At 44.4% G+C, this 16,062-nt stretch overlaps 1 protein-coding gene across 2 annotated transcripts in view; it reads right to left on the bottom strand.

Moving 5' to 3' along the window:
* Positions 1–397: 397 nt before the first annotated feature.
* The window catches only part of KHDRBS3 (KH RNA binding domain containing, signal transduction associated 3), a 145,832-nt gene continuing 130,167 nt past the window's right edge, over positions 398–16,062 (bottom strand). For both annotated transcript variants that reach the window (XM_052651902.1, XM_052651903.1), the window contains 2 exons: positions 2,436–2,494; positions 398–645 (listed from right to left, as the gene is read on the bottom strand). In XM_052651902.1, coding sequence (XP_052507862.1) covers positions 554–645; positions 2,436–2,494 — 151 coding nt within the window. In that variant the 3' untranslated portion in view covers positions 398–553. The remainder of the gene's footprint in view (positions 646–2,435; positions 2,495–16,062) is intronic.

Genomic DNA, 16,062 nt, shown 5'->3' on the forward strand with positions numbered 1-16,062 from the left:
AAATTGTTAGCTCACACACACAAAATTTCTTTCAAAAGTTTATTTAGTATCAAGCAAGAGGAGACTTTGCTTAACACTACAGAACATTTCAAGACTTGAGTTACAAAAGAATACCACATTATTTGCACTTGTAATTGGCTTCCCTTTTTACGCATGTTGGCAAGAGAAAAAAAAAATAGCATATGGCCGAAAGATAAAATAACTAAATTTCTATGGAAACCTTTAAAATGAAAGGTGAGGCTTATGTTAAAAGGATGGATTAACATATTTAGTAAACCTATCTTTTTTGTTTAACACTAGTTAATCAAAGTTATTTTTTTTTTCCTTTTGATGACCTATTTTTCATATACAGACTGGAAATAACAAAATTTTACATGTCTTTTTTTTTTTTCCTGCCCAGGTTGATGTTTCAACAAAGTAGTTTTAAATTCCATCCATTCAGATTTTAAGCATTTTGATTTATTTAAAAAGGGATTGTTCATAGAAAAAAATTACTTTGAACAGTATACAGGACTGGTGGAGACTGGCTATGTCACAACAGCAGACAGCACAATCAGTATCTGCCGTATGGCTGGTCCCTGTAGACGCCCTTCGCGGTCCTCGCCGAGGGGGCCTTGTGTCTCGAGTTAGTCCACTCCTCTTGCCCTAAAGCCAGTCAGATGAATCACAGTTAGATCAACACCAGAGAGCTCATGGCTTCATTTTTCAGAATCTAACTTAGCCCGGAACCCATGGTAGATGTCATACTGAAGATATAAATCCCCAAGGTACTAAAAAATCTGAGAGAATTCACTTTTAAAGAATTACAAACACAATCGAAGATGTTCATCTCACTAGCAAAACCTACCAGCCTGGGAAGGCATGATCCTTGTATCTTAAATGACAGCCAAGTTTGCAAGAACTTCCTTTTGGTCACTCATTTAATAAAAGCTCACATACTCCGGCAGCAAATTGAGCTGCCTCTTGCTAAACATGAAGACATCTATGCATGGTAAAAGGGTCACTTGGGATTTCTTCTTCAAAGACAAAGAAAACACAGATAAAAATCTGTGAAGGCAAAAGAAGAAAAAAACTGGAGTGCAAAATGGCAACGGGCAGTTTGGGAAATGTGGCTTTGTTCTTCATGGGTCCTTCATATAAAGAAGGAAGGAAAGCTGTACTGGGTAGAGATTTATGTTTCCAAAATACTTCCTGGATAGGAAATAATCTGATGACATAATGTCAAATTGCACTCATCCTCATACTAAATCCACATGGAACGATGGATTTCCAACAGAGGACCCTGGTTCACCCCAGCTCAGGGCTGTCGGTGAGTCACTTGAAGGTCTTTGATAACAAACAGTTAACATCTATGCCGCAGCACACAGTGATTTAAAAGCCATGTGTCCACAGAGACCAATTTTAAAAAGCTGTGAAGAAAACCGCTTAAAATGACCTCTTCTTTGATACAAACATGCAATCAACGTCATTCCCTCAAGCTAACTTGCATCAATTTAAGTAGACAGCTTTCAACAAACCAAGGTATGTCTCTTAAGTGTTTGTTACGAATAACGACACAAAAAATCCAAGGTGCGGTCATCAAGGCTTGGGGCAGGTGATATAACAAAATGCACTTCAAAAGGAACACTGGAAAATGGTTTTTCAGTTATGTTCAGAGAAATGTCATAACATCCATTAACGAGAATCCTGATTCACTTGCACTGGGCATGAGGCATTCAACAGAGCTTTGCAACTGATTGAAGCCTTGTGTTCGCCCAGCAGCAAAGGAGGTTCTCAGTATCATTAAGTTGCTGCAGCCAATTCTTTTAATTAAACCTGTCGTCCTTCTGCATATTGAGACTCTGGACGTGGATTCCCCAGCACCTCGGGCAGCTCCCACTGGACTCAGTGGGGTTTCACTGTCTCCCTGTAAGCCTGAGACAGCCATCCATCTCCTCCCTGGCCCAGCGCTTCTGTAACCTTTAACGAATGACTCCCACTGTAATGTTTTTAGAGGAACTGAGATTGGGAATAAATTAAAATATAAAGATAGGGGTGGTGGAATCACCACTACAGCAATTGAGAGCTGTAGTCTCAACTGCTTCATTTTTCTTTACTGTCAAGAAGCAAAGACACTTCAGAGAGACTCATTCTATCAAGTGTCTGCAGTTTGGCAAACTATTCAAGTAAGTGAGAAAATCAGCACATTGCACTCAACCCAAACAGAAAATCTAAGTTCAGAATCTGAATGCCTGCAATTTTCTGCAAGTCTTTAGTCCCCTTTAAATATTAAGTTTAAGCGTTAGAGAGCTTCTGAAAATAGCTGGATAAGCACAGATGAACTGAGAGGCAGCTGTGGTCTAAAATTCTGTCTGTATGAATCTCCCCAGAGTTAAGTGCTTTAAGGTGTTTCTATGACCTTTCTATTTATGGTTCCACTCCAGCCATTTACTCACCATAGGAATCATAAGTTTCTTCACTGAGTCCATGTCCATAATCATAGTAATCAGCACCACTGCATGAAACAAAACACACAAGCAGAGAAAGACCAAAACACAGTTAGGACAAACTGACTTGGCTGTGAGTTTAAATCATACTTGATGAAGTAACTAAAACTTAAAGATAACTACTGAAAGCCGGGCTGAAAGCTGAACAGTGTTCCCACAGAAAAGAGCAATCTTATTAGGATTGTCATCAGCCCCTCCTGTGGTCCCTGACTTGAATTCACAACAAACGTATCTGACACTGAACCACCACGATCAGCCTGTCCACATGGAGAGCGCTGAGAGCGCCTGAGGAGTACGCAGTCTCTTCTGGGAGGAATCGTGGTCTGAGAGGGCACGCGTATGCAGTGGACCCAGGCTGGGATCGTGCAAGGGATTGGGGTGGGGTTTGGGGGGATGTGTGTGCAGGAGGAAGGGCAGCCACGGCTTCTTTCCTACTGACACCAAGTTCACAGAAGGCACAGCCCTACAGACCAGACACCTTGATGCTGTGCGAGCCCCAGGCACTGGGCTTTACAGTAAAGCAACACAGTTATGGGGCGACATGTTTAACCTCCCCAGCACCACCCCATTACCATCAGGCGTGGCCGCTCAGCAGGGGCTAGGTGTGGTGGGTGGGAAAGGCCCCTGGGTCCAGTCACCCGCCCTGGCCAAGCCTGTGGGGACGGAGGCACATGCACAGCTATACTGTACTCTAACGTGTGACATTCCTGAGACCCTGGGAGGGAGTGATCTGTCACCATGGGCCTTTTGTAGATGATGCAAAACAGGCCACTCACACATACGACATGTGTGAACCAGGCGTAACCTTTACAGGAACGACTCTGGGGAAATCCGGATGACGGGACTACGGCTCACACAATCAGTTTCTCACGCTACTCTGGGTGCCTGAGGAATGGCTTCCACCCACTCTCCCTGGCTTCCCCTTTCCCAGTCCTCTTAATTTTGTAAGGAAACAATCACCCTGAATTTGTTATCTTGGACTGTCCTGGAATAAACATTCTCATTATCCCAACTTGATGCAATCAAGCAAAGAAGTTCTAATCAGAATGGAAAACGACCCAGTTGAGCTGCTTAGTGCCCAAGGAAGCAGAGTGAATAATAAAGCCCATGCTGGGGGCGTGCCCTGTGCTAGCCCTGAGACCCCCAAGCAGTCGTTGCCTCCGCTGGAGGTGGCAGAGCTGTCATGCCCATTTTATAGCTAAGGATGCTGTACAGCAGAACAGCTGGGGCACCAGCCTAACATCACACAGACAGCAGACAGGGGACACATCCAGTTAAGACCACACCTGGTTCTCCTCCTACGTTTCGTTTCACAAGCCCAGGTGAACTTCACCGGAGACTAACCATCAGCTCCGCGGACGACAGCACAGGACGGCGAGCCCTGTGAGAGGGGATGGGAATGGGAGCTACGGGCTTGTCTCATGCCTTTAGGGACAGGTCTTCACCTCTGCCCTCCTCTGCCAGAATGGTTCCTCTTATCCTTTGCTCCCAAGCACCTCTTACCCAGTCATTAGCCCAAATGCCACTTGTAGAAGCTGCAACTCAAAAAGGTTACGCTGCCTGTCCAAGGCCACACTACTTGCAAATAGAAGAACAGATGCAGGACTAAGGGCGCCTTTCCTCCACAGTCTGAGCCCTCTGTCCCCGGGCATGTGTCCCAAGGGACCGCACGCTGTCTCAGGGGTCTGCAGGAAACCCACTGCCAGTGGGTCATGGTGAGCTGTAACCGCCTCAGTTCTCTCTGCTCTCCAATGCCTCCTCTCCCTTTCTGGAGTCCTAGTTTTCCATTCTGGTATATATACACTTATGGCAAGAAGAGAAGAGGGACTAGCTGAGTGAGGAACAGAGGGACATTCATATTCAAGAAGGAAAAAATCTAGCAAAAACAAGCAACAACAAAAAAATGTCTCCCTACCTCTTGAAGTTCAACAGTTTTAAATATGAGAACTGCTATTAAAGAAGAATACTTTCCTCATGTTGTAGATAGACATTCAGAAGGGATACTTTTGATAAAATGTCACTGTCAAACATGGGTCAAGATATCTGAGTCTAAACCCGGGCCTCCCAGCCGGACAGTCTTGGGGCAGTTGTCCACCTACCTGCAGAGTCCGAGTGCCCCTCTGCCTGCCAAATCCCACCACACTAGATGCCCCCAGACCCTGGGAAACCCTAACATTCTCAGTGCCTCACGTATAGCATCTGGACACAGCAGTCAACATAATTTCTCATTTTGTTGAAAATAAATTGGCTACTGTTTCTTAGAAACTCAGCACTAAATTAAAGAAGACTGAGTGAACCTCAGTCTTCTTTCCAAATGTCAGAAGTTACAATATAATGGCTCCTTAGACAAAGTTGTAACGTTCTTTAATATCTCATCTTTGCCACACAGAAAACAATGACAGTGACATCTTCATAAAACTGAATAGAATTCCCTTTACTGAGACAGGTCCACTGTTTAACTTGGAACCATCAGTTACAGGTACTGAGACCAAAAAACAGGACAAAAACAATTGCCTTCTGACTAAACAAAGTCCCCTTGATTAAATGAACTGAGCATTAATGAGCATCAGGGTGGACTGGAAATCCACCTGGAAGTGCTCTCACACAGATCAGCATAAAAACAAACAAAAAAAACAAACAGGGTGAAGAATGTTTCCCAATGAATGGGAGGATAAAAGGAAACATAATTTGGTCCGGCGATGGTTTGGTGATAAGACAATCTTAGTTTTGACAACTGGAAACTTTAAACTGACATATTTTATCATTTCACTCAGTTTCTTATTATTTATTTCAAGACTGTCATCAAGCCAAGAAGCTGGGAGCAGCTGAGCCCCATTCTCGTACCTGTCAGTTCCATCTCAATTGCTTTTGCGGCATTTCATTTCGTGCACCTCCAATGTCTATTAACCCAAGACGTGTCCTATTTCTCAAGGATAAACTAAAAACCCAACATAAGGCAAAGGGGGAAGATTCTAAAAATTTCTTCATTTATGAATACAACTTACAGTATTAGTAATAAGCAAGAAAACACGGTAGGTTGACTATGCCTTTTTTCCATCAGAAGGGGTCAATAGAAGCCCCTTCCTCAAGCAGTCTAGAGCAAGCTCCTCTCCCAGCACCAAGGCCGTGTATCCCAGGCCTCCTCTGTCCTCCACGTCCTACCCTGCATCAGGGGTAGAAGGAAGTCCAAAGGCTCAGCGTAATTCCTGACTTTCCTGGAGGTTCTCGATCCATCAACCAGAGTCGAGAAACAGGCCCAGCACTGGGAGGAAACACAGGGGTCACGGAGCAAACGGTAGCACTGGGACCAAGCCCATGCGCCCCCAGGCCATGGACAGGCGTGCAAAAGGAGGACAACAGCGAGCTCCCAGGTCGCCCTGTCTCCACGAACGGGACTGAGAAGGAACTCCTGACATCAATGTGTCTGGTGGCTACCTCGTCAAGCCTCTACACAAATTTTGACCAAAAAGTCGCTGGGACTCATCTCATCAAGCCCTTGGCTGGTCGTGTGCAGCTCAGGGAACTCTAGATCACTAGTTATTCTTTATTTCCAGCACTTGTAGAGCCCTGCCCGTCCCCATCTGTCCCCATCTCCATCCCAATTCTATCTGTGCCCTCCACAAGTCATGGCTCATCACGTATCCTCCACCTCCTCTTTAGACACTCCCTTACCTTCTTCCTCAATGAAACTCCATTCTCCTCTAATGACACTTCTCCCTCAGTAGCCCTCTGCTCTCCTTTATCCCCCATGGCCCATGTGCCCCTGGGACAACAGGAAGGTGAGTATTCTCTTCACGAACTGCCCCCGCCATTGCCACCCGTAGCCCATTACACCCCACTCCTCTGCACACCCAGCTTTCAATCTCTCAATGGCATCGCTGTCCTACGTCTTGGTGTTTTCTGTACACAGGCAGATAATCCTTCACACACGTTGGTCTGCTGACTCCCTGAACCACTCTTGTCCGCTGATCTTGCCTCTACTCTCCTTTGGCCATCCGTTCCCAGGTCACATGTTAGTTGCTATCATATCAGTAACCCCCTCTACCCCACCCTGCGTCAGTTTCATGTACCCCATCCCCTGACCATGGCTTCCCCTCTCCAGTTTCACTCCCGTCCTCTAGTAACATGCCGACCCTCCTCTGCAGCATGCTGCAATCGTCCCTCCACTGTTGCTCCATTTCCATCCCTGGGCAAGGGAGCCAGTCAACTTTAACCTGCTGGGCTTGGTGGTCAGTTCGCAGGGCTGCTGTGAGACAGGGCAGGAGCTGCGACACAGCCGGTCACACAGAGTGGACACCCCTTGGCGGGATGCAGCCTGGGTCCCACGGAGGCACGCTCTGGTCCAACGAAACAGGAGGGCAGTACAGCGGGAGCAGAGGGACCCAGGAAGGCAGAGGGGTGTCATGCAGACCACGGAGAGGCTTGGTTTCTTGTTTTTATCCTGAGTAAGATGGCTCCAGGGAGAAACGTCCCCATGATGAAGTTTGCCATCACCTGAGATGGGGAAGATGGGGGCAGATGGAGCTCTGGGCGGGGAGCTGTCAGGAGTTTGGCCTGGGACAGGCTAGGTTGCATAGGCCTCTCGGACCTCCTAGAGCAGTTGGAAAGAGAAATCAAGAGGCTTGGGGAGTGGTTTGAGCAGGAGACATAAATCTGTAGTCCTCATCGTGTGAAAGGTACTCAAAGCCCAGAGACGCCACGGGATCCCTCCGGGGACACATGCAAGCGGAGAGAGAGCTCGAACTGTGGAGTAAAGCTGCACTTGGCTCTGAGCCTGCTTTTCCATTAGGGAGTAGTGTGATCTTCAACAGGAAGCGTCACCTTTCTGAGGGGCAGCTTCTACAAGTGTCTGAAACACAAGAGGTGCTCACCAGGAGCACTGGCAGGAAGGAATGAACGTTGTATGCCGCTCAGGGTGAGGGCCCCAGCGATGTGCTCTGACAGGGCGGCAGCAGGGCCACGACGCAGTGAGCTCACACAGAGAGCCCCTCTCGCTGGCTGGACACCTCCTCTAAACCAAATAAAGAGCGGCGATCAGCCTTAACTGTATGTAACGAAGTTTGCCAAGCCTCATTTCAGATGTAACAATTACTTTGTCAAACAAAAAGATTTTAAACGTTAATGTAGGTCTGTCAGAGAATCAGAGACACAAGGTTTGCCACTTACAGCGATCCTCCACCTCCAGTGTGAAAAACTTCTCAATCTGACCTCACTGTAAAGTGCAGGAACTTACTCGTACTTGACCGATCAAATGCAAGAAGTCAGCCTTGAGAAGTTACATGGTCCATCCTCTGGGCTTCAGGCTAAATTGTCTTAATCATCTCAGAGAATGATTCCCTCTCCACTTTCAAAGACTTCCAGAAATATTGTCTGACTTGGACTGTGAAGAAGGCTGAGCACCGAAGAATTGATGCTTTTGAACTGTGGTGTTGGAGAAGACTCTTGAGAGTCCCTTGGACTGCAAGGAGATCCAACCAGTCCATTCTGAAGGAGATCAACCCTGGGATTTCTTTGGAAGGAATGATGCTAAAGCTGAAGCTCCAGTACTTTGGCCACCTCATGCGAAGAGTTGACTCATTGGAAAAGACTCTGATGCTGGGAGGGATTGGGGGCAGGAGAAGAAGGGGACGACTGAGGATGAGATGGCTGGATGGCATCACCGACTCGATGGACGTGAGTCTGAGTGAACTCCAGGAGATGGTGATGGACAGGGAGGCCTGGCATGCTGCGATTTATGGGGTCGCAAAGAGTCGGACACGACTGAGCAACTGAACTGAACTGAACTGAACTTGTCACAGTAACACCCTCGAACAGGCCTGACAGAAAGTTCCATGCTAACCTTCATCTCTCATGAGACTCTCAGAATCTTTTCTCTCTGGCTCTGCTTCCCACAGAGCTCGAGAGCACCTCCTCCTGTGACAGACCACTGAGGAAGGCAGATCACACAGGGCAGGAAGGAAGGAAGCACACGCCTCAGGGGTTACTGGTAAACCTAATTTTAAGGACCTACGTCAACTACCATGGCTTCCCAGGTGGTAGAGCAGTAAGGAACCCACCTGCCAACACAGGAGATGCAAAAGACATGCTTTTGATCCCTGGGTTGGGAAGATCCCCTGGAGGAAGAAATGACAACCCACTCCAGTGTTCTTGCCTGGAGAATTCCATGGACAGAGGAGCCTGGCAGAGCTACAGTCTATGGGGTCGCAAAGTCAGACACTACTGAGTGACTGAGTGCATGCACGTATGCACACGTGCACACACACACACACGTCAACTACTAGGATTGGGTACAGGCTACCGGGCAGAGACATGCAAACAAGATCTAGCACTAATGATAGATACTATCAAACAGCATCTATCACACATTCTCAAACACCGATTAGGAGCCATGCATTCTGCACAAATTTTCTCTCATATTTAAAACAGACTCGCAATCTGGCATTATCTCTATTTTATAAATTTGGGTTAGAAACAACATTTTCCCACCATGCAAGAGAGAGACTCTCACTTGTTATGCTCTCTCTTGAGAAAGGTGCTCTTGGTAGGAATTTCTGAAGCTCAGATGTTACCTGTTCCCAGTATTTGTTCCACAGATATTTCTGGAACACCTATCATGTGCTGGGCACCAGGATACAACAGTGAACAGGTTCCGGACTTTGTGATAAAACACATCTGGTCTAGTGTGCAAGGCGGACAACTGTAAATAGGCCGGCAGAGGACTGTGATTCCTAGAAGTCCAGAGTTCTGATGGAACTCAGGGTGGGGCACCTGGACCAGATTTGGGGTACCTGGGAGTGCCTCCTGGAAGGAGGAAGGTCTAAACTGACACCTACAAGAAGAGCCAGACAGAAAGGAGAACAACAACATATAGTTTGCCCTGGTGACAGGACAGTGGTGACTCAGACACAGAGCGCCTTCTCTAGAGCCGTGTGGCCACAATGGGGGCGGGGGGTCAGGAGGCAAGTCTAGTTCCCCTGGCTCCCAGGGCCTCTCTCCACCATCTAATCTGATGACCAGTCACCACACTCACAGCACAGTGGAAGTATGTTTGGGCACTTTTTCAAAAGATAAGGCAATTCAGGGAGCCAGAAGGAGATGATGACCTAAGACGCCCACGGTCGAAGGAAGCAGCTGGAGAACTTCTTGCCTGGGTGCTGGAATCCATCTCCTGCTTACATGGTGTGTACACCAAGAAACAGTCACTCAACTGGACGCTTCAGACAGGTGTGAATTTATGCCCTTCGCTACAGGTACATAGTATTTCAGAAAAAGGAAAAAAAAAACAAAAACAAAACAAAAGTAACACTCATGTTAAAAGGGAAGAGCCAGAGGGCAGCTGCTGCCTATTTGGCGTGCACTCTCCCCGTCCTTCTTAGCAGAAGACGCCTTGTGAGACTGAGGGTGAGGTGCTAGCGGTAGCGTACCCAGCCATCACCCTCCATCTCTCAGCACTTCTACCGGGAGGGCACCGAAGAGACAGGAGTGAGCTTCTGGGAGTGAAGCTTCCGGGGACCTCCTAAGAGCAGGCGGACCCGCCCAGGGGGCAGGGCCTTCCTCCTCTTCTTTCTCCCTGCCTGAAGCCCAGCCTGGCAGCTGGACTATGCCCGCCGCTGTGAGAGTAAGCTGAGCCTGAGGGCACAGGGCAAGCGGGGAGAATGGGGCAAACAAAGGAGCGGCCTGGCTGCTCAGACTCCACGGAGTGGTCCCAAGGGTCGGAAGCTGCTAACATCCATTCTTACATGAGAGAATAAACCTGATTCGGTGGAATGTGGGGTTAATTCAGCGCTTACCCCCGTCCTACAGCAGGGTGCAAGCATCGTGAAATGAGGGACGCCCACGTGTCTGTCTTTCTCTGCTGCAAGGATATCCGCTCACGCTTGTTTCAGCACCACTGTCAGTGCTCTCCTCCATCTGCAGCAGTCTACACTACTCCTATCAAAAGTTTCTTAAAAGACTGCAGATGGCTCCACGTAATCTTTTAGAAATGATGGATTTTGATTATATTCCAAGAAAAACAAAAGAGTAAAAAGAAAAGAGTCTTGTTCATGAGCGTCTCTTCAGCTCACTGTGCCTCTCCTCCTCCCACACACTCGAGGCACACACGCACGGAGGCCTCAGGACACTCAGGGAGTGAGCTTCACAGAGACCCGCACTGATGCTGGCGCTACGTGTGTACACCAGGCTAAACCTGCCTTACACACTCACAGTCACTTTTCAGCAGGCTTCCTGTCTTATCATCATCATTTTGGAAGACAGAACAGAATTAACAGTTAAGAACGGGGCTGTGCAGTCACACACATTATCAGAATCTAGGCTCCAGCGTTTGCTCTGTGTGTAAGCTTGTGTGTGTGTGCACTCAGTTGTGTCCGAGTCTTTGCGATCCCCTGGACTGTAGACCACCAGGCTTCTCTGTCCATGAGATTTCCCAGGCAAGAATATTGGATTGGGTTGTCATTTCTTCCTCAAGGGGATCTTTCTGACACAGGGATCGAACCCACATCTCCTACCATTACAGGCAGATTCTTTACCACTGAGCCACCAAGGTGTAAGCTTGGGCAACGTTAACTCAATTTTATCTATAAAATAGTTTTTAAAATAAATCTTTCATAAGATTGCTGTGAGGTTCAAAGAAGATAGTGTGTTACATACATAAACTTAGCTCTTATTCAAGGACAGCTGTTATGAGTACTATTGAGGTAGAGGTTCCTTCTGAATGAGCAATATTTTTCCTAGAGTCTTATTGATGTTACACAAGCTATTTCTGCTTATTTGCTAGAGTGAGGAATGTACCTTTAGTGACAACAAATCCACCAAAAATACCAATAACAACTAATAGTTTCCATCTATTTGAACAGTTCTCTGCAATTTCCTAACTTTAAGGAAGGTAAGTGCTATTGGGTTCTTCATTACTTTCTGTAAAGCAATATTTTATTAATAGTTGTCAAAACAGAGGTCTTGACCATTTTGGTTAAAATTATCCTTAAGACACCTTATACATCACTGGTAGGAATTAATGTACAAGTACTTTGAAAAACACTTTGGCAGTTTCTTAAAAAGTTAAACATATAATTAATATTTGACCCAGCAACTCTACTCGGAAATGTCTAAAGGAAGCTAAAACACAAATCCGCACGAAGATCTGCACATGAATGTTCAAAGCAGCATTATTCATAATGCCAAGAAGTAAAAACAGACCCAGTGTCTATCACCTAGTTAATGCATAGGCAAAACACGGTAGAATCATAAATGGAAAACCATTCAGTAGTAAAAAGGAAAGAAATACTGATAAAAGCTATAATGTGGATGAACCTCAAAAACATAATGCTGACTTTAGAATACCTGATGTAAAAGTTCATATATTTTGATTATATTTATGTCCTTTTACTTTAGTTGTTCTCAATCTTTTCTCTTTGTTTTTTAGCAACTTGTCTACATTACACCTTGGTGTGTTTATATTCATATTTATCCTGCTGAGTGTTCCTCTGCACTTTGTAGATCTGTGTGATGGTATTTTTTTTGTTAATTTTAGGAATGTTTGTCATTATTTCTTCAAGTACTTCTACCACACACTTTCTCACATCTCATTCTGCAAATCTGATACCATGAGACTGTTTTACATCATCCTGCAGATTTCATACCCAATGTTCCTTCTACTCTTCATCTTTCTCTTTTTATGTTTGAATACTTTTTTATAATTCGTCTTCAAGTTCTCTTACTATTTCCTCTATGGTGTACAATCTGTTAATAAGCCCACTGAAATAATTATTCATCCCTGACACTGTAATTTTTCAATTCTAGCATTTCCATTTGGCTCTTTTTAAGAGTTTTCATTGGCTACATTCCTATCCTATCTGTTCATACATACTGTCCACCTTTCACACAATATCCTTCAGCATATTGAACATATCAATTTTAAGACACTGTCTGACAACCGTAATGTCTGGGCTCTCTGTTTCTCTTGACTGTTTTGTCTCTTGACTCTGGGTTGTATTTTCTTATTGTATAATTTTTATTCATAATTGAATCCTGGATGTTTAGGGAAAAAAACAGAGTGAGATAAGTAAGATTTACATTTATAGATGACATTTCTCTACTTCTGTTGGTTGCTGTATTGATTTTCTACCAAAGTTGTTACAGGTCATGATATAAGGGTGCACAGACCACAGTCTTCTCCTATAACTTCATAATTTTAAGTTTGCAAGCTCCTTTAATCATACTGGGATTAATTTTAAATAGGAAAAAGTTCTTACAACACATTCTTGAAAAGCAGAACATTTTGTTCCAAACTTCAAAGATATCTTATTCCAAAGGGAAATCTCAAGTTTTCTGTTAGGAGAACTTGAAATTTAAATATGAATGAAAGAAAACTGTAACTTTAAGGATTTCAGAATACATAAGACACACTCCCTCTTATTTGAGGATTTTTGCACAGATCACTGTGTTCCCATAGATACATCCTTAGGCAAACTTTTACCTCCTTCAAGTCTTAAATCATCTCCTCAAAGAAGCTAAACATGAAGGCCACTAGCTAAACATGACCACCACTAGAACTTAAACTCTATTGGCCACATTCCTTATCCCTTTTTGTTCACTGGTATTTATCAAGCACCTGGGATAGTTGCTGGCACAGAGTAGGTACTCATTAGTTGTTTGCTGAATGAATGAATGAAAGACACACCAATAATTTATTTCTTTAGGAAATAAATATTTACTTAGCAAGTATCTGCAAGGCACTCTGAAAAGCACTGAACATATCTTATTCGCATAGTGCTTACTAGACAAGAAAAACAGTTTTCAACCTTGGCTGTTCATAAAAATTAGCTATATTTTAAAAGTTTCAGATAGCTGTGCTATCTCAAAACTCAGATTAAAAATAAGAAACAAGAGATTGGCTTGGGAATCTCCTTTTTTTATTTTTTAAAGGCTGTATAAAGGACTCTTCCATTTAGCCCAAGTTGAGGGAGGGCTACCTGCAGTTCCATATTAGACATTCAGAGGTATCAGACTTCTTACCATGTTTTCAATAAAAGTACTTGTAGAACAGATGTGGAATTCTTGAATGTTACCAACTGAAATGAAAAACCCATACAGGTCCCCTTCCTGGTTGGTACTATACTAGATACTGCGGATTACAGGACAAATAGAAAATGGTTTCTGCCACCAAGGGCCTCTCTGTATAAAAAGGAGAGAGTTCTCAAGTCCAGCAGGGATGAGTGGTGACCAGAGGTAAGCATGCCATATTCCAGAAACACACAAGGCTGGCTGAATACTCTGTGAGCACAGAAGGGGATGTCAGAGGCAGAGAGTGTATCAAGAAAGCCTGCTGGATGAAGTAACACCTGAGTCAAGGAACCTCTGCTCTGCTGCAACCCATCTGGCAAGGACTAAAATGTAAAGAAAAGGAAATTAGCCTGTTTGTACCACTGCAGAAAAGTCTAAAAACACTACAAGCAATTTTTATAGAAATATGCCAAATAACCACAATGTGTTTAAAAACTGTAAGTGAAGAAAATTACTGAAGGAGCCATGAAGAATTTGACAAAATTAAGTTTATTCACATAATGTATGCTTTGAGATCTATTTCATCTGTGACTGAGCAAATTATAAATGAATCATGACTGAACAATTCAATATAAGGTTAGATTGGGTGAGTGGGTGGCTTGACATGAGGTTAGAGAAAAATCAGGGCCAGATCAAGAGAGGTCCTGTTAATGCAAGGGCTGCTAATAGATGGGAGAGTCCTGTATTAATCCTTCGATCTATACTATTTAAAAATTAATTTCTGGCACTAACCATACTTGGTAGGATTACAAACTGCCAAGGCTGAATACACCCCTCTTCAAATCCCCTTGTTCTTCAATTTGCCATACATGCTTTCCATCCCCCTTGGTAATCACATTTTCCTTGCTCATAAACTTCACATAATCCAATGGGCAATCACTGTCCTGGAGAACCACAAATAGATGCCCCTCACCCCAAAAAGTTGTGGAACATGTAGCATGCAAAATACCATTTTCTAAAATTCAAAAATCCTGAGTCTAAGACACAGCCCTGTGGCTTTTAGATTAAAAAAAAAAATTAAGGAATTTTAATAGTAGCTAATGAGACCTTTCACAAAGTGCCAGGTGCTTTCCATGTATCAACTCATTTGACTTGACAACAACCTAAGAGGTGGTCACTGCAACCATCAAGTCCATCATACAGATGAGCAAGGTGAAGCACAGGGGCGTGACCTGACCCCAGCTTCACTGTCAGGGAGCTGCAGAGCTGTGACAGACTCCTCCCCTTCACTCCCACTAACCAAATCTCGATTCCGCCTCAGCTGAGGTGCTGTTTTATCGACATTACTTTGGCCAAGTTGACATGCATACATTTTTTCCTATATCTAAAATGTATTTCTTTCCCTGAACTTTGCCAGAAACTGCTTATTCTTTTTAAATAGTTAAATATATTTACACTGTGTTAAGTGTTACATGGTGTTAAGTGTTAGTCGTATCCAACTCTTGTGACCATAGGGACTGTAGCCCACCAGGCTCCTCTGTCCATGGAATCAGCCAGGCAAGAACACTGGAGTGGGCTGCCATTCCCTACCCAGGGGAATCTTCCTGACCCAGGGATGGAACCTGAGTCTCCTGCACTGCAGCGTATTCTTTACCGTCTGAGCCACCGGGGAAACCCTCACACTGTTGAACACTCGCTGTACACTAAATTTAGGCACTTATTGTGTAAACACTGGGTCAAAGGTTACAAACACATTGAAGGATCCAACGGACACTCATAATTCCAAAAGAACTCATCCCTTCATGATGTCAAATAAAAGGGAAAACACAACCCGCACGGTGTGTGAATTACTTCCGCTTCTAAAGCTGTAAGCCCAGTAAATGAGGTTTGACTAAATTCTGAAAAATTCACGCACTGACGTTCTCTACTGTAAATCATTCTTCATAAGGAACTTCAAGCTGTGACCTCAAGTCTATGCTTCCAAACATCTTAGGACTCTAGACAAGCTAAATTAAATGAGGCTGTCGTAAGTTTTTGTTTCACAAATGGGGAATCAAAATGGCATGGATGATTTTGTTTCTTTGTTGAGATGTCATTGACTGCAGTTCTCCTCAGGAAAAGGCTACACAAGCTTCTAGATTGGACAACTAAACTGATGAGGACAAGTTACCCATAGACAGTGCAGTGGAGGGCTCAGTGCCAGCCCAGCACTTACTCTGCAACAACCGCAGGGAAGTTCTATAATCTCTGGGCCTCAATTTCCTCATCTGTGAAATAGGGTAACAGTAATAACCTACTTATAAGGCTGAAAAGTGCTGAGAACAGTGTGCGGCTCCCAGTACATGTCATCTTTGCAAGTTTACTAAACTTCTGCTCTGTATACTGCTTTTGCTATCTCATTTAATCACAGTCTCACAAGTCAAATATTCTTGCCATCATTTTACAAATGAAAAATGAAGACTTGAAGAAGTAGCTTGGCCATAAACCTACTGCTGAGGAAGTGACACCGTGGATTCAAATCAAGGTCTGAGTGGTTTCAGAGCCCTCCAGTCTGTTTATCAAAACCATGTGACTC

This window comes from Budorcas taxicolor, chromosome 14 (genome assembly GCF_023091745.1).
Source record: "Budorcas taxicolor isolate Tak-1 chromosome 14, Takin1.1, whole genome shotgun sequence".
In the NCBI taxonomy this organism is placed as follows: Eukaryota; Metazoa; Chordata; class Mammalia; order Artiodactyla; family Bovidae; genus Budorcas; species Budorcas taxicolor.